This window comes from Drosophila erecta, unplaced genomic scaffold (genome assembly GCF_003286155.1).
Source record: "Drosophila erecta strain 14021-0224.00,06,07 unplaced genomic scaffold, DereRS2 tig00000000-arrow-pilon, whole genome shotgun sequence".
NCBI lineage: Eukaryota > Metazoa > Arthropoda > Insecta > Diptera > Drosophilidae > Drosophila > Drosophila erecta.
In genome coordinates, this window is record NW_020825194.1 from 6,182,319 (window position 1) to 6,201,131 (window position 18,813).

Sequence of the window (18,813 nt, forward strand, 5' to 3'; positions counted from 1 at the left end):
CCGAAATGAAAAATAAAGTATTTAATATATATCGTGCTGTTTCTTTTCGGTTTATGAATCAATTAATACGGATATGGGTGGCAGGCAATCGAGTGCTGAAATACTGAATGAAATGCTGAACTCGTGCGCCCCTCCGCCTGGTTAAGTGTTTGTTCGTGTTCTAGAGCTCTTGTCGGCAAAGTTGAGAGCAGGTTGGATCGATGAATTGCCTCGAATCTCTATGGTCTGTATTAATTGGTGCGAGCTCAGAACTTTTTGGACCAACCTCTGGAGCTGCAGATGTGGAGATCAGTGTGGGCATGCTGGAACCGCCATCAAGCCCCCAATTGAACTGCCCCCAGTGAAAAAGTCAAGATAATTAATTCTTTTAAGACACATAATCTTTTATTTGAATAGTTTCTTGCTCTTTTTGTTGTTTGGTATGGTTTGGTTGTGTTTCATTATCGAATTTATTAGCAGCTTGGCTGGAATATACCGGATTTGACTTGCATCAGCCAGCAATTGTTGCTTTTCGTTTCGGATTAAAAGCTAATTTGTCACATTGAAATTGGTTTTTGTTTTACATTTGCTTTTTGCGCTTACATCGAATGGTTTAGCGAATGACAGTTGAATAAATTTGAAAAAATATCACTATTTAGTATTTAGTAAAGTATGTATACACACATGCACACATAAGCTTGTATATAGTATAACTATTAATACATGTTTTAAGTTATTTTTAATGCATTTCGAAATTACATTCTTGGTTGCCCCCCTTGCTCAACATCACAATAATTGGTTTTGAAATATTTCCTTTGTCCGACACACATGCATGAATATTTATAGATATTTCCTATGCACACACTCTTTATAAAATATAAACTTTAGAAATATAAATTCGAGGTTGTTTTTTGTTGTGTGAGTTTTGCTTTTGTTGGGTTTTGTGCAGCCAAGGGAAATGAAAGCAGGAGAACTTAAGGTATAAAGCTTTCTGGCCGGTAGCTTACTAAAGCAAATGGTACAAATGCCAGGGGCAATCGAACATTTTCCATGCATTATGCATGGGGCATGGGGCGTGTCGATGACTCCGACCTTTGACCTATTGCCGCCATCCATCTCGCACTTTAAATTAAATCTAATGAGGTATTTAGCTGCACGCAATGCCCGCGGTGTTCTAAAAAGCAAATTGACTTAATGGCCCAATAGCCGTTGGCTAACCAAAGGCGAACTAACTGCTGACTGACATTCTGGCATTCTGGCCAACTGGAAAACCAACTGTGCACTGGCCAAAATGCATTTTCAATATGAAAATGACGCCTGCGAAATACGCACCAGTTGGCCAAGTGGAAAAGCACTGCTCGGCACTAGGTGCTCGGTTTAAACTACTCGGCTCTACAACTTAAACGCTAGAATACACATATGCTTTGCACATTGACTTAATTAACTTATGAATTGAATGTATGCGTCTCTTCTTGTTTAGCCAGAATGTTTTTGGAGTTAAAGCTTTGCGCGGTGTGGATGTCTAATAAATATTTACAATCGCTTCAATAAATAATAAACTAGTGGGGAAGTTCGAAAAAGCTGTGCTGTCTTTGCTATTTTCCTGTGATTTCATCTGAGTAAAAACATTAAATGTTCATATGCAAGTTGCTTAGGTACATTGATTACGATCTCAACTTGGCTTGGCTTGGTTCCACTTTTCAGTTTGATATCCACCCTAAGATTATAGCTCCCGTCACTCTCAAACTTTGTTAATTTGACTTGTACACAGTGTTCTATTTTTTTAAAAGGTACTTTGTTTTTTTGTTGTTTTGTTTTGTTTTGTTTTTGTGTTACTTTAAAGCATCTCAAACTTTCTAGTTTGACTTTCTTTGTGGTTTCGTTTTTTGGCATGTGAAGCTTCTAGGACAGCATGATCTGCTCTTAAAACTCAAATTCAAACAGTTGTCTTTGTTAATTGCTAAACTTACAAATTACGAATACTGTTTTAGAATTCTTCAGCAAGCGAGTTTAGTGTGTGTTTACTTTCCTAAACGTATAGTTATCATAACCCCCATTTACACATCAGTGGGCAAACTCTGGCTCTGGCAGCCCGCCTGCAGTTTCTTGGAGCTGCGGAAGAACATGTCGAAGAGCCTGGCGCGCCGATTCTGGAACTTTTGGGGCGTGGTTGGTGTTATAGCTATGTGCTCCACAATGGTGATGCCCCTCTGCAGCTTGGGGCGCTGTGGTCGAGTGGGCGGTGGCGCGGTTGCAGTGGGTGGTGGTGTGGCCGGTGGCTGCTCATCGGAGTCCGCTGAACCCCTGGCGCCACCGAAATTGATGATGGTGCTGCAGCTGCTGTTGGGCCTCAAAGTCAAGGTCGTGTGCACCGGCACTTGACCGACCAGGGAGCTTTGTGGGGTGAGGTACCTGCAGCTGTTGCTGCTGTACTGCGACAGCTTGCTGCTGTTGCGCTGCAACTGTGCACCACCCGCAGCAGGACCCGCGGTGCCATTGGTCTTCACACTGCTGCTGCAGTTGCGCTGCAGACCCGACGACGAGTGCAGACCAAACAGCCGCTTGACTCCTCGCCGCACCCTCTTATTCCTGTAGGCGAAGATGAAGGGCGAACTGAGATTGGCCAGCAGGATCATGAAGATGGCCAGCTGGGAGGATCCGCCAAAATTGGCAGCCGACAGCCGCGATTGCAGGAGCACCAGCAGTCCGAAGGGCAGGTACGAGACCACAAACATCACCACCACCAGGATGCTGATGCGGGCGGCTCGCGACTCCTCGCGGTATTTAAACAGCGAACTGGCGTTGCTCAGACGGTGTCGCAAGGAGCTCATGTAGCTCAGGGCCTTGGGGGAGGCGTGTATGGCGGGTATCTGGAGGGCGTGGCCGTGTTGCTGGTGGCGCGGCGAACTGAAGTGCGGGTGATGTGGCTGGTGGTGATGATGCTGCTGCTGCTGATGTTGCAGATGCAGCTGCTGCTGCTGCTGCCGCTGGGCGTGACCCAAAAGATGTGGGGAACCGCACTCCTCACTGAGGGAATCCTGGCGCAGCTCCGTGTACTTGTGCAGATTGGGGGAGCTGTGCACCTGGCGAATGCCCTGCAGACGGTTGGTCTCCCTCAGATCCTGCGAAGAAGTGCCCAACAGGGGCAGCTGCCTGGCGGAGTAGTTCCTCTTGATCTCACCACTGGCTGTTTGCAGAGTCAGCATAATATTCTGATTTCTATCAGACAGTGAGTGCTCCTGCACGGGCATCAGCTGAACTCCGGTGCCGCTTTCCGCATCTGAGCCACCATCATCGGAGATGGTGGGCAGAAGGACTTTCGCGGCCGAATCCCTGCGCAGGCAGCTGGGCGAACTCCTCGGCTGTTGGCGCTGATCAATTTGCATTTGCAGACCGCCCAGGCCCAAGCTGCTGTTACCGCCATGCGAGCTGGCCGAGGATATGGAATGTCGGTGAACACACAAGCTATTGGAGAACTGATTGGCCTGGGCCACCTGCTGGCCAGCGGTCAGATTCAAGGCGCTCTGCAGGAGCGGCGATGATCCATTCTGGCGCATGCGCAGCCCATTTCCGCGCGCCTCACTGAATATCCTCCAGTACATGCCGCACACGAAGCCGAAGGGCAGCAGGATGATCACGATGAAGTAGACACTGGCGTACACCACTCCGAAAATACTGTTGGTGCTGCTGATGTTGAAGTACGTGACTGCCAGGCGGCGCTGTCTGCTGAACAGGGCGTCCGCCTCAAAGTCCAGGACGCGGAAGGCGGAAAGGGCTCCAAAGAGTATGCCCACCACCCAGGTGAGCGCTATGAAGATCCAGGTTTTCACGCCCGAAATGCGACTGTGGTAGCGCAGGGGATCGGTAACGGCGCACCAGGTGTCCCCCACCACGAGCAGCACTGCCAGAGCTCCCAGCGCAGCAGTCATGTCTATGGACCAACATCGCAGCTGGACGGGCGGCACAATAGGAGCCTCCGTGGTTGAACTCTCAAAGGCCGAGAGGTTCTCTTCGTGGGTCTCAGTTTCCGTGATCACAAAGCCACCATCTCCGCGCTCATCGATGGTCAACTCGCGACAGTAGGTGGCGTTGCACTTGAAGAAGGTCTCCACCGTATCGCCGTTCTCGCTGATATTCTTGCGCACCACCACGCCATCCTGCTCCACCAGCTGGCCATTGCGCCGGAGTATCACCTGATGGTTACCCGGCTTCGAGAAGAACTCCAGGGTCTCAGCGTTGGATGTGGATGCTTCCGCCGACTTGCCCGGCAGTCCCAGGAACAAAGTGGGGGCCAGGATGCAGCAGCCGATGAGATTGATGGCCAGCAGGTTGATGGTGAAGCGATTGGCGGTGGTCCTGAGGCCGGGCGTTATCCAAAAGGCACACAGCGCCAGCAGGTTGATCAGGAACGAGACGAGCAGCAGGGCCAGGATCAGGAGGTCTATGGCCATTCTTTATGCTGTTTTTCGAGTACCACACATCACTTTACAGTTTCACAGTCACTTATGGCCTTCTTATTGAATTTGGCTTTTCGGTTTTGTTTTGGCTCTGCTTATGACACAAATTTCACTCGGCTTATATCCGCTGTCTCTCGTCTCTTCACATTTGCAGCCAAATATTTTCGGTTTGTTTTTCTCTTTTTGGTTGAATATCTTTTTTCTGTTCAGTATTGTATGCGGCTTGTTTCTTGCGAACGCTTGCTAATTTACGTGCGAGATTTGTTAAAAACAATTTCTTTTTTGCTCCCAAGCAGTTGCTTCCCCACTTGTGTTTATTATGATTTCTCGTGTCTTGTCAATTGTCTCGCGACCGTCTGACTGACTCTTCACTCAATTTTGTTTGCCGTGTATTTATCACGCGCGCCGATCGGACGAGCACGATCTTCACTCCGAAGCGTTCCAAGCACAACTGTCGTGAGCGGTCGCCCCAACGCCTCCAAATATACGCGACTGCTCCCCAGCGGGTGCGAGCGAGAGGCGCCTGCCGTGCGAGCGAGGCGGAGCAACGCCAGCGCGAGAACGGGGAGCGCACTGAGCGTTCCGGAGAGCCCCGAGAGTCCGATGTTGCTGCTGTTGCTGCCACTGCCGCGATTTGCGATTCCCACGCTCCGACTTTGAAATTATGTTGCTGCAAGTGGCCGCTGCTCTGTTGCCAGCCGGTCTTTATCACTAGTGGTTGTTGTTGCTGCTGCTGCTGCTGCTGCTGCTGCAACGTTGCTGTTGTTGCTGCTGTTGTCCTAGTTCAGTGCGGCAGCAACACAAATTGTATAATCTGTTTCTTTTTTGCAATGCCAATTGCCGCTTCACTTTTGCTCTGTATTACATCACTGGCTCAATGTTATTGCTGCTGCTGCTGCTCGTGCTTTTCCATTTTCCAAGACACATTTTCTTCTGGCTTCTGCACAATTTCCAATGTGCAACACAACGGCGGCCGCGCTCTATTTTCTTAACCATAAAAATTGCATTTTTATTGGGCTGCTGCTGCGAAATAAACAACGACAACAGCTGATGAAATTCCCACCGCTGGGCGCCAGCTGCAAGAAAAGAGCGAGAGAGAGGGAAATCCAAATTAGAGCGAGACGGCGCTTGAGGAGATATGTCCGTAAGATAAGGCACGGTTTAATTATTGTTGTTTTGATTGTGAAATTAAAAGCAAATAGAAATAAACGCTGGACCGAGATGATGCAGCAGATTCACTACGGCTACCAAAAACCCGCTCGGCAGTGACTCAGAAAACATAATAATTCAACTTGTCAAACTTATAAATCGGCACGCTCCCGAAATGAACCTCTACAAATTGGCTATCGGAAGTTTTGCGATAAGACAAAAGTCCCAGGGAACTGTCCAGAAGTTCGTCATAGGTACTTACAGCCAATTACCTTAAATCGCACTGCAGCCACACCCACTCAGCCCTACACGCCCGCCTCGCATGAAGGCTCTTGATTATAGCTAACTGTCTTTTTATAACTACGCATTATCCCCTCAAGGCGGTACACAAATCGGACGATCAGTCGCTTACAACATGACCGCAGAATGGACTCTAATGAGCTCATCGCCAGTTCCACTCGGTCATAAAAGTTTGGGGCAGCAACAAAAGTCATTGCCACAAGGAAAGTCGTTGGATATTTTTAATCGATGTTTTCTTGGAAAATGTGCGCTTTAATATAAAAACATAAATTACCATGAAAAATACCAAATAAACTACGAAAAGATTGAAACATATACATATATGACACTAAAGCATATAGTACACGAGGGCTTTATTTTTAGCAGTGCATTTCATCATCGTTACAGTTCTATGGAACACACGAGCCGAATATTTTTTCCGTGAACACGCGACCGGAGACTGTGAAAAATCAACAGAAAAGCAATTTTCTTCTGGGCAATTTTTTTGTGTCAGGTCTGAGCGGCGTTTGCATGCCCTACTTACGCCAGGAGATATATATTTATTAATAGCTGCGATGCCCGCCAACGAGACGTGAAAATGCCAGAAAAGAAATGAATGCGAAATGAATGATTGCCGATAAAGATGGCGCGTTTAATTGCTGATTTGCCACAAGAATCATCACGAGAAGATTTATGTACTTGAATTATGCTATGCCTTAATTAAAATATATTTATACATGAAGCTTTGTTTTCGGATTATCAAAATAAATGTAGATTTTAAGTGTGGAGGGAAAAGTATCTACCAATTTACTTTCTCTATCGCATTTTATCGCCCGCTAATCCCCTACGAACCCAGACATCCGCCCCTAACACAAAGTCTTATCAATGTGGAGCTCGATCAACGTCCACCAGCCATCGATCATACATATAGCACCATTCCCGAACTTTTACATTTAACTCAACCCATCCGAGCAGAACATCCATCCATCTACGGCGTGTGACGTTGAGTCAATAAGGCCCCGACTAATTCATATTTGCTTTGGGCCGATCTAAAGATCTCTCTGTGGACATTATCTATGGCATTTTAAAGTGCGAAAGCGATCTTTTAGCGGCATTTGAGGGGTGTGAATTTAACGCTCGTTTTAACGCTTCGCCCTTCGGTGGTTACGAGTATTGCGGGCTGCGGTGATGTGAATTCAAATTGAATCTGGGCGGAGCTCTCATTTTCCAGACTGTTATCTAAGGAAGGAAGTGCGGCTTTGATTATTTATTGATAGTGGAACACAAAAGGCAATTCGCAGTTGATCAAATACGAGTGCAGGTGCTGATAATACCCATATAGGCACTCATTGTTCGCCTTCAAAAGGGAATCGCAGTAGAATTCACTTTGTTCTCAAATTAGGAGTTTCCGCACGCATGCAGACTCTGGGATTCCACGAATTTGATTTATTTTATGGGGCAGAATGTATCTGCGACTTGAGATCAAAGCCGCATTGCCGACTAGCTTTATATATGTATACTCTTGCGGGGATCTTCGCTTTTGTTGTCAGCTGAAATGTGCATGTGTGCTGCAATTTAAACTATTCAGTGAGTTTTATATCTTGACAAACCTAATAATAATTGATTTCAATGAAAGAGCCACTACAAAAAGTTAGCAAAATCTGAAATAATTGTAAATGACAGCACGCAGACGAAAGGGCATCGAGTGAGTGCGGCACTTTGTATTGAATCTATTTCAGCAATTATAAGTCATATATCATAGGGCTTATAAGTCATTCTACCCCTAATGTGGCCCTGTTGCCAAGAATATTTTATGGTCAGCGACAATTGCACCGAGATTTGTGTGGACAGGTGTTTGCAGTTCCGTCTGGGGGTGTGTATGCCGTTCACATTGTATGTACCTAGCTAGACGATTGTGAGTATCTGTGGGGTCGAGTTCCGAGTATCCAAGTATCCAAGTATCCGAGTATCTGAGCTCGGCTGAGTGAGCGCCGTCTGATGATCGGGTTAAGAATTTGCACCGGCTGGATAATGCGCTCATTTGCATGACTCGGCGGAAAGATAAACTTAAAGCGTGAGTAAGGGTGGGCGGAAGGGTAGATCGCTACTTTGAAAAAATACCCGGGAACAAAGTGCCAGCGATATTTATATGTTTACTGCCCGGCCAATAACTTATTCACCCTGCTGACCAACTGAGGGGGCTGGTCTTTCGACCATCGCTGGGGACTCACCGAGCACGTGATCTGGTTAATCGAAGAGCATGAATAACATGGAGCCCGAGATCAAGCCAAAACAGAGTGATTCCCAGGCCAGCACAAAGAGTCGGTCCATCTGAGCCAGTCTATGTGAAAGCCGGTTTTCTTGCCGCTTTTGTTTCGTCTTCGGACTTTACTTCGGGCTCAACTGTGACGTCACTCTTGACGTGGCCTTTTTCGTATGCATTTCGAGTGCTTGGCTCTGAAAAACATTTACATAAAGTTTTCGCACTCGCATACGGACTTCAGACTGCCCCGCAAGACAGTGCACGTGTTTATCGATGAAATTAAAGCATTTAAGCCCCATGAGACCATAAAAATACATATAAATGATATTTAACCATTATTTGTTGCCGAACTGATAATTTCATGTGTCCACTCCAAATCGAGTGCGATATTCATGATGTGCAGCGCACAGAAAATGATTTCTTTCTCTTCTCGAGATTAATGGTGCTTTGTGTTGAGCATTACCATCAGAATGGTGGCAATTAGTAGCAATTATAACGAATTTATACAACACTAGGTATGCATTTTTGATCTCCTCCAAAGCCAAAAGTTATTGTTTTTATGGTGTGTCGCCTACACGTGTGTGCATTCCCCCAATACCAAAAATGGAAAACTTAATGCGATAGGGACAGGCCCTGACTGAAGCAAAGCCATTAATTTACCGGACCATATGCAGTCGAGACATATACTTTTGGTCATCATGAAGCCGCATGTCCTTGGACTGGTTAAAAGCCCATCAGGTCCGGCTAATAATGAGTTGCCATGTTGCCGAGCCCATCGAGTCATTTGATTGCATTGCCCAAATGGGGAAATTATCTCGGACCAATTTCGGTTGAGCTGTGGGGCTTTTGATTGAGGTGAAGACCTGATAAGAACTTTGTGGCAGTGTCAGCAAGTTAAAAACATTTTTGGGGTTTTAGGTGCAGTGCAATTGCAGCAATGCATTTAATGCTTTTAACGAACTTTGTCGCATTTTCCGATAACTGACAATATCATTTTATAACTTCCTGTCATATCATATTAAGCGTGTTGAATCCTGAATGCATTATTATTATTATTTGCGCTTTACAAGATGAAAAGCTAAATGCATTTTTGACAAGTTATATTTTTTGGGATACACAAATGTTGGATAAATCGAATTTTGTGCCGGCTGCCCGCTTTTCTGACACCTTAACATAACATTAGCTATTTTTACACATACATCATGTTTTTGTTGAGTAGAGTGATTTCCGCAATAATGGGCGCTAATTTGTTTCACACTTAGCCAAAGGTTTGAGTGGCTCTCCCCTAAGTAGGCAGTTTTATAATAATATTTAGCCCTGGTAAGTCTGCTAATTGACGGCGAAACGGCGGAACGGCAGCCCTTTTAGCAAACGAACAGGTGAGACAGGCGGCATGACGAATCCACTTAAATATATGTATTATTTGTTGAATAACACGAAATATTGACAGTTTCCGTTGGCTGATAAGATTACGTTCCGGCAAACAGTTTTAATAGACAATCAGGGAGCTGAGCTTGGCTTCGGTAAATCCAATTCAATTAGCTTTGACCAACAGATCCTGCTTTCCCCGCGCTGATGCGATTATGCCAATATGGGAATATATACCGATGTATACCGATATTCGCCTTCTTTTATCCGCTTATAATTGAATCAAATGCGGCAAAGGGAATGGCTGTAGCGAAAGGGAAAGCAAAAAAGCAAATATTGGCAGAACTTTTTATCTGTGCTATGTAACTCAGTTTCCCCTCCGAGTTTTTCCACTTCGTCGCGGCTTTACCCTACATTACGCAGTATCAATGCCCATAAGTATGATAAACTTTCCACCACAAAAAAACACAGTTTCCATTACGAATTGAAGTAGGGCTCAAAGCCATTGGCCGGAAACTTTTTCATGTATCTGTCCGAACGCATTAATATATTGTTTTTGCGGTTGGCGGAATGCAAATTAAAGAAGAATACGATTTAATTGTGAGCATGACCAGCGCAAAAAGAATACAGCTCATAAGGCAAACAAACCATTATAGCCAACTCAGTCACTCTCTTTATTAGTTCTAGTAGGAAACTTTTCCATTAACTCGTTAACTCTCTGTGTAACAACAATAGGCCGATGGCAAAACAAGTTAACATCGTTTTCTCCGCCGATGTCGTCTGGCTGTCATCAATTTCAGTGTCTGGCCCCTGGTGACGTTTTTTCTCGAATGGAAAAATTGATACTGCAAAAAAAAAAAAAAACTAAAAACCGTTGAGCTAAAGTCCACATAAATTAGGTATGTAAATGCTGAAATAGTCGCGTGTGGTTAATTCGACGCGACTCTATCTACGCGAAATATAAGTAATAACTGCGCAGCGTAACGTTTTAAATGCTTGGCTAATCTTGACCTCGAATCGAAATCGGAATAGCTTGTCCGATGTCAAATCGAGTGCAGAATTCAGAATTCAATCAGTATCGATTTCCCAGCAGCAACAGCAGCATTAGGAACAAAGCGCAGACAAATTGCGTTGAATTCAATTAAAAACTTATGAATTGGAGGGCGCTTGTCACTGCTGCATGTTGTGGCAAATAACCGCAAAACCCTTCTTCAACTAATACAATCAATTACCAAGTTCTACGGGGCAGCAGTGTAATTAGTTAGCTCTGCGCACCTCGTCTCCATTACAGCTTGGAACTTCAACTGCGGCCCGAAAGGTGGAGAACTGCAACTTCGAGCAGAGCTGCCCAATCCGACCGCATTAATAATCCTCTTGTGGCAGCGCCTGAATAATCGAGAAGCTTACCCCCACGCGACCCTTTATTCCTCCCATTATAATTATTTGTGGGCTGCCCTGTGTGTTAACACGGTTGGTTCCGATAATTCCGATGTGGTAATGCCCCCCGTATGGGACTCGAATTCATGCAAAGCTGGGCCAGTTCAATGCACTGGCGTCACATTTCAGATTCATAGCCGCCCATCATCAAATTACCCGACGAACAGTTCATCATAACAAGAGTACAGTGAGCACTCGCCAGAGTGCACATATGCTGTCTCCTTAACTTGAAGTTTAGTTTCGAGTTCGGTTTGGAATGCAACAATAGCTAGGGAAATCCTACTTCAAGCTTCTTCGATTTTTCCCGAATTCATTTTAGCGAGAGTCCACTTTACTGTCCGAAATGCGACCGAATCCGCACATGTATGGGCCCCACGACTGTGGCCACCATTAACTGCATATATACCCCTGCCACGAAGCTGCTGGCTCGCTTTAGTTTCGTTTCGTCCTGGCTGTTGACATTTTAGTGGTCCTTGAACTTAAATTGAGTTTTGAGGTTTGCCTTTGTCACACAAGTTAATGGATGATGGGCGATGGGTCCCAACTAATTGGCAGTTTTATTTGTCTTATCATGACCCAATTCTTTTCGAAGGCGAGGTCGCCATTGAGAATGAGGCCTACGTTGTTTTTCCTCGTTTTGACATGGCATTTTCCCAGCGGAGAGAGAAATGTATTTGGGTCTAGTTGATAATTTATTGAGGCATGTGGGAAATTCAACTCGAAATAGTTTTCCTCGAATGTCTCTGTTTGGCCTTAGCCAAGACCCGCGACCATGTCAAGAAATCGCCATGATTGACACCTTTTGCGTATGGAACGGCAACAGGGGTAGGAAAAAGCATTTTGCAATGCCATGTAGTTTTCGTGCAAATGTGTCGATGTGTCGAATCGAAAAGAGTTATTGAACGTTAATTATAAATTCCAATACCATCAATATGTGCGGAAACTAACGAAGTATGTCCTTGCCAATCTGCCGAGGCGGTTCACCTTAGATAAGACAAGCTCTTCTGTTCACGTGGCTGTGTGTTATCATATTCAAATTTCAGTTAATTAGTTATAGTTTTTGATTGATGGATATGGTGTCACAGCTATGCCGAAAATAAAATTTAACTGCCCAAAAAATCCCCTAAGTCGCTGCATATAAATGCTACTTTATTGACATTTAAGTAAAACTAAATGACTTCCAGAATTAATAATCCATAGAAATTAGCAGTTATATGCAAAAATCTTGTACGCCTTTCCTGCTGCTAAAATAACATATTACAAATCTTATCTGTTTTGCTTTTGCTATCATGTATGTATCTTGTCATGCAGCTGATAAGTATCTTTTTTATGCGCAAGCATCTTGCCTATGATATCATCATTGTGTTTCCTACAAATAAAATTTAGCAGCCTAGCAATTTGTAATACAATATATAAATTGAATTCATTAAAAGTGTAAACAATGGAAAACTTCATATCCAAAATCAGTGCAGTATCTTTGACAGCCAATTGGTTTACGACCCACTCAATGAAAGTGTTTCTGTCTGGTATATGAATTATACCAGTGACTTTCCACCATAAAGCAATAAAAAGTTTAAGGCCGCATCATTACCCACAAACCCGAATACAGTCGGTTTGCATTTGCCAGTCATCTTGGATCATTCAGGAACTGATACCCGAAGGCTGACAGTAATTTGGCGTTCGGTGCATTCGACTTGTCAGATAGCTTTATCTAGATACAGGCGATTCAAGAGCTTATCAGTCAAGTGATAAGGTCAGGCAAAAGGGCTGGCGAAGCGGACAGTAGAATTATGAACTTTAAGTAAATATTTGGCCGACTCAATTTGGTTGCCACTTGTCTAGTCGGAGACTTTGGGTTCCGCCCTTCACCAAGTCCACACACCCATCCACGTACCATAATGACCTAGATGTCTGGTGCTAAATCGGGCAGAGATTACGATTTTTGCTTTTATCAGGGCACACTCAGAATGCGACAAGAAGGCGTGGCAGGCGAAGTCATTAATTAAACTTACAATTGCTGCACTTAAATCAGCTCTTTTCAAGGAGGGGTGGTGGGTTAAGTGTCCATGGATTGGCAGTGCGGTCTTTTCTTAATTAAAACTCATTTACATTAACGAGTGTGTTCGGCTAACCGAACCGTTTAGTTTTATTGGCCTAAATAATATCGTTCAGTTTAACGCACCAGCGGCACGCTAGGCCATCCACTTCCCCAGCCCCCTGATTTAATACATATACTTATTGTAGGGCAGTACAGCTGGCAGCCAGAGGCCTTTTGTGAAGTGAACTTCATACACAATGCGGCACAGGAAAAATATGTATCTGATTGTGTATATAGGGCGCATGGAAAATTACCATAATGGAGAATATTATATCTTACATAATGCTTATGCATTTCCCTATCTATTTGATGTTGTTGGTAAGCCTGCTCTTCAGCAGTGCAATAAAAGTACTCTTTTTTTAATATTTTCATTAAATTCAGCTGGACTAAACTATCAAGTTCTACGAAAAATCAAAAATAGGATAATTTTTTTTGCGGTGTAGTAATAAATATATCTGTATGAGCAATCCAAAATCGAGCAGGTAAATCAGTTTAACAAAAAGTATGGCTATATTTTATGACTTTATAATTGCTCCGCCTGCAGTTGGTGCGACCTCTTGGCGGTTTTACTTCAGCTATTAATAGCTGCCCTCTCGATCCGAGGAATGATTATGAACAAAAAAAAAACAACCAGCACCACCTCAAGGCCATCGAGTGCCGTAAATCTTGCATGGAAATCGTGTAAAAGAAAAGTTCCAGCCAGATAAGCGGGTTAATGCTCTACGAGGGGCTCTCGACTGTTGAAAATGGACTAGAAAATCTTGCATTTCCCTTGCAAATCAGTTTTGTAACAACCGACTTACCGACTTGGATCGATATAAACTGGTCATGAAATTACATACTAAGAGTTTCCTCACAGCCAGTTGGCTAGAAACGGTAATTGGAATATGAATTGCATTTTGTTAATGAACATTAATTACAACCAAGTCAATAAAAGCTTGTCATTGGTCCAACGTTATATGTTCTGGTAATGGCCAACAACCTATTGGCCAAGAAATGGCCTGTCACATACTCATACGGGGGTATACACTTTGCAATAATTGAAGGACACATTTAATTAATTTAATAAGTTTGGCATATTGTTTTGGAACGTTAATTTTTGTACTTCAGCGCTTACATCAAACAAATAAAAGGTTGACTCTGTCGTTTTAAAAGTGTTTCTTAAAATAAAGTTAGAATTCAGTGGAAAAATTTAAGTTCGTTATGGGCATCAACTTTCAAATGCTTTTCACTTGTGCTTGTGTGTCATATGTTCATTTGCTCCGAAAACCAAAATAGAATCAACAGTCAATTGCATTTTAATTGAAATCTGAACTTCACAGCTTAGAACTTTTGTAGATAACTGCATAGAAAATAACCATCAAACTGCCCACAAGTTCTATAAAGCCGAGAATAGATGTTGAACTTGTAAGTCGTTAGTGACTTGAACTTGTTTACAGATAGTTAGCTCGTTGTACTTGCTGTTATTTTCGGCTTTTGGCGGTTTGGGCTGCGGTCTTGCACTTCGTTTGCATCAACTATAAAAACGTTGGCTTCTTGGCAGCAAAACCAACTATCAAGTTGCAAAGAAATCCAAAATAATAATTGCCTTAACCATCGGCGGTGGTTAATTTAATCGCTTTCTGTGGTTGCCACCGGAATGGCGTTTCTAACGAAAGTTGAGGGTTCATTGAACCGGGTTCTAAGCAAGCTGGTTGCCAGTTTGGCTTCAGGTTGCCCACCTGGTGACCCCTCCCCTTATAATTGCCATTGTTGTGGTCACAAAATGCAATTGTGTTGAAAATTGCAAGGTTGCAAAAAAACGGGAAAGCTAGCTAGCATCGGCAAGCCGAAACTTATATACTCTTTTCAATTTTTCTTCTGTTCTTTGATAGCTATACTATATTGTCCAGCTTTTTGATCAAAACTTTGAATAGCTTAATGATCAAATGGCTATATGACTCCATATCTATTTGGCCGGCTTTGTCGCATTTATCGCGTTGCTAGCTTGGCAAACTCTTGTATGAAATCAACATTCGCTTTGGAAGAGCATAAAAAGAGTCAATACAAGCAGTCACTGCAACGCCATAGAAAACCAAGTGCTCAACGAAATTATCTTAAACTGCTTGAGTAAAGTCCCATAGCTCCGCAGCTTGACCGATGACGTTGGCAGCATTTGTTAAATGATACCCTCGGATCAAATTTAATCGCTATAGATCCACGTTAATGTTTATTCATACACTTTCTGTGGTTCTAATGGACCCTAATGGGTGCTATTTACTCCGGATATTGACAAGGCGGATCCGACTAGAACTTTCGAATGAACCCATTATTAGGTATTTATTAACCCGTTTGAGTCTGGGGAAGAACCGGAGAAAATGAAGTGCAGAGCACTGAACGGGGACAAATAAATAGTTTGTTTATATGAATTACACAATACTTTATAATAGCACTAGAGGCCATTGGTCGAAGATGATAACATACGGGGAATTTATTATTGTATTATAGGCCTAAGGTTCTTGTCTGATTAATAGCTCTGCAGCAAATAAAATGTCATTGGTTTTTCTCTTCAGTTAGTTTTAAAAATCTTTTGAAAGCAATCGAATTTGTAACGCATTAGTCGAAATCCTCAGTGCGAAATGACTTCAAGTCTCCAATTACTCGAATTCAACCGAATTATTCACTTCAATTGTTTTTGATACTTTGTTTTCGCTTATTTATTTATTTATTTTCTTTTTGTTTGTTGGCCCAATGGTACGTGCCAAAGTACATTGCAAGGGAATTTATATTTCATATTTTTCAATGAAAAACAAATTATATAAAATGGTAAAACGGCAACCAACCGCGGAGCGATGAATATCAAATGTCTTTTCATTCCGGCGAACAAGTGTTTGCATTGTAAATGAACAAAATACGGACAATTGCTGACCAGTGGGACCGATAAAGTTAACACCTTTAAGCCAAAGGCGAAAACCAAAACCAACACCAAGGAGGAGTACATGGCAAAGTGAAAAAAAAGTGAAAAAAAACAATGCGCAGACAAGATAATCGAACAATTTCGCAAACACGAGTTCCGTCAGTCAACTGACACTTTTTCGTGTCCAATTCAAAAGGGGGAAGAGCTCCATGGGTGGGGGGAGTGCCAGGAATGGGGCATGTGGTCTGATGAAAATCGATATGACATCAAGGAATGTTGTATCAGGGACAGTGTGGCACCAAAAACATCCGCATCCGTGATAGATGAGGCCAACTTTGACACACAGAAAGCCTCAAAGGTAATGCCAAATCACTTGGCCGCGATTAGAAAGTGGCCAGTGGCTTATCTTGCGATAAATTCAAGCACAACCGCACCGAAAACGTGAGATAAGTTTTCCCTAGGTTTGTTGGCTATTGGCAGGCAGCCAAAACACGAAAATACAATTTATTTTTTCTAATGAATGAATAATACGTTACGTATACTGCGAGTCTTTGAATGAGTTCTCTGGCAAAGGAAGAAATATTACCTACGCACAGCGTGAGTTAATAGGCAACGTACAACACTGCGTATACGTAACATGCGCATTGAAAAAGTTTCATCGAGCTTGCACATTCAAATTCATTCATTTATTTGCCGTAAATCAAGTTCTAAGAATAGACAAGAAGTGACGTCTACGTTTTGTGTTGCAAATCATAAAAAATGTTGTGTATAAATATAAAATAAAATTCCTTTAAATAAAATGCGGAAGCTCTTAACAAGTAACGAAAAATTAAGCAACGAAGTTAAGTATACGCCTAGACACCTTCTACCACAATTCTGGAAGTTCACTTGTTCGCTTTAAGGAACGTGAGAACGTTTGACGTGAACTTTATGAAGAAAAACGACTTTCTGGGAACTCACACCCGTTGACCCATTTTCCAGCTCGTATTTCCGTTTTCCCCCTTTGAGAGCAGGCCAGCATGTGGGTAAGTGTGTTGGCCTAGCCGTAAAGCAAAATACACGAAAAAAAGATATTGCCCATATATTGTGTGTGCGTACTAAAACGTCTCTATAGCCACAACATTTTGTTTATCGAACAAACACATAACGTCATTTGGCCCCATGCTCGGACGGAAAACTGAATGGCTGACTTTGTGTGCTCCTCGCATGATTAGCAATTTCAAAAAGTTGACACTTAGCTGACGCATGAGGCGCCTCCTTCCACTGATTTTCCACATAGCCAGGGTCCAGAGACTAGAGTCAATGCAGCTGATTGGAAAAGCAATTATAACTGAATCCATTCGAACGAGGTTGCGAAGTAAAGAGGCATTATCGAACGGGAGGAGCGGGATTAAACTGGAAGATTTATGGCGCGACCAGCTTGGCCATCAAAATTTATGGCAATGAAAATAAACAATTTTCGCTCCAGAGCAAGAATAAATGGAGGGAAGTGTTAAGTAGCATATAACTAAGCGCTTAATATATATGCGAGGTATAACATGTTTGGCATGTGGATCCCGAGAGCTGCAATCTCGATGGACCCCCTGCCCCAAAACACCGCAATCTGGTGGCTGGTGGCTTCAAGTGGCTTCAGTTTATGGCACCTCTTGGCTGGCGCATTAATATATCATCATAAACAGAGTCCAGCTAGGAAATATGAGCCATTGGCGTCTCCAGTTCTGAGCTCAGCTAAAGTGCAATGAGAGTGGAACGCCATTAAATGTGCAAGCTGAGCGAAAAGATTGCACTTCAAAGGCACTGCAATTGTTATTTTGACATTTATGAGCGAAGGACCATGAAACTGCTGGCTTGTCTATCTGCGTTGGCCTTTGATAAGCAGTTACTCATATCCCTCCAAGACGTAATCGGCTGAACGTTTATCTCTTAACCCACTGCGGAACAATGGTGAAGAAATATATATCACGCAGTTTGATTAAACTTAGTGCTGAAATTGTTTTCAAATCATATGTAGTATAATTTACAGTATTTAGTATTAAGGCTTTAAGCCAACCTTATTTTTTATGAACTAAACGACCTTTACCACTGGGGTCGAACAAGAACACCCAGAGCAATTACTTTGCGTTGTAGTTCCCCAAACTCGCAGTCCGCATGGCAACAATAGCGAAAATGGCACGGAAAGCGCTCAACTTGCGGAAAAACTTCAGATCAGAGGCGCTCGGAATGTTTAGCCATTTAAACCGAAGAAACTCAATAGGCGCCACTTCACAATAGTGCTTGTTCAGAGGTGGAGGGGTTCAATAAATAAGAGGCAGTGCTCGATGCCATCTCCAGAGTATGGCAGGCCAATAATAATAGTGCTCCGGCACAAGGAAACCCTTCATTCACTCAATAATATGTATTTATGAATTGCCCCTCACAATGCCAACAGCAACGCTTTTCCTGCCCGGCAAATGCCATGGCAGGATTTGTGGCCCAAAGTTGATTATTACATCAGAGTGCTAATCAAAAGTTGCAATTTGGGCCGAAACAATGAGGCTTTATGTAACTTTTTTCGGATTCAGCTGTCAGGAGAAATTCAGAAAATTTCGAAGGCAAGATTTCGTGTGAGTGTGTGTGCACGTGCCCCCAAAATAACTATGATTTTCGACAGAAGCTCGCACAAACAAACCAGCCAATATAGTGAGGAGCACATATGTGTGAGGAAAACTGATTGAAATTTCGGCCAGAACAAAGCTGGAAGCTGCTATTTTAGCCTGGGTGGGAAATTTGAGGCAAGCCAAAAAGTAAAATACCCTTCTTATCTTTAATATGGATAATAAATGATAGAGTAAGCCAACAATTTTAGCTATTATAGTTTCCTTCATGAATTGAGCTAAGAAAATCTATT

The 18,813-nt window shown here is 43.2% G+C and overlaps 1 protein-coding gene and 1 long non-coding RNA gene across 2 annotated transcripts in view; both read right to left on the reverse strand.

The window, feature by feature from the left end:
• Nucleotides 1-358: 358 nt before the first annotated feature.
• LOC6554136 lies at nucleotides 359-5,124 on the reverse strand. Its single transcript, XM_001981652.3, has one exon. The coding sequence runs from the start codon at nucleotides 4,428-4,430 to the stop codon at nucleotides 2,037-2,039; it is 2,394 nt and encodes a 797-aa protein (XP_001981688.1). The 5' UTR covers nucleotides 4,431-5,124; the 3' UTR covers nucleotides 359-2,036.
• Nucleotides 5,125-5,197: 73 nt separating this feature from the next.
• LOC113564853 overlaps nucleotides 5,198-18,813 on the reverse strand; it is a 28,799-nt gene continuing 15,183 nt past the window's right edge. The window contains exon 3 of the long non-coding RNA XR_003408351.1: nucleotides 5,198-5,512. This is a non-coding gene — a long non-coding RNA (uncharacterized LOC113564853). The remainder of the gene's footprint in view (nucleotides 5,513-18,813) is intronic.

Coding starts and splice junctions, on each gene's coding strand:
- LOC6554136 (XM_001981652.3), bottom strand. CDS start 4,430: ATGGCCATAGACCTCCTGATCCTGGCCCTGCTGCTCGTCTCGTTCCTG.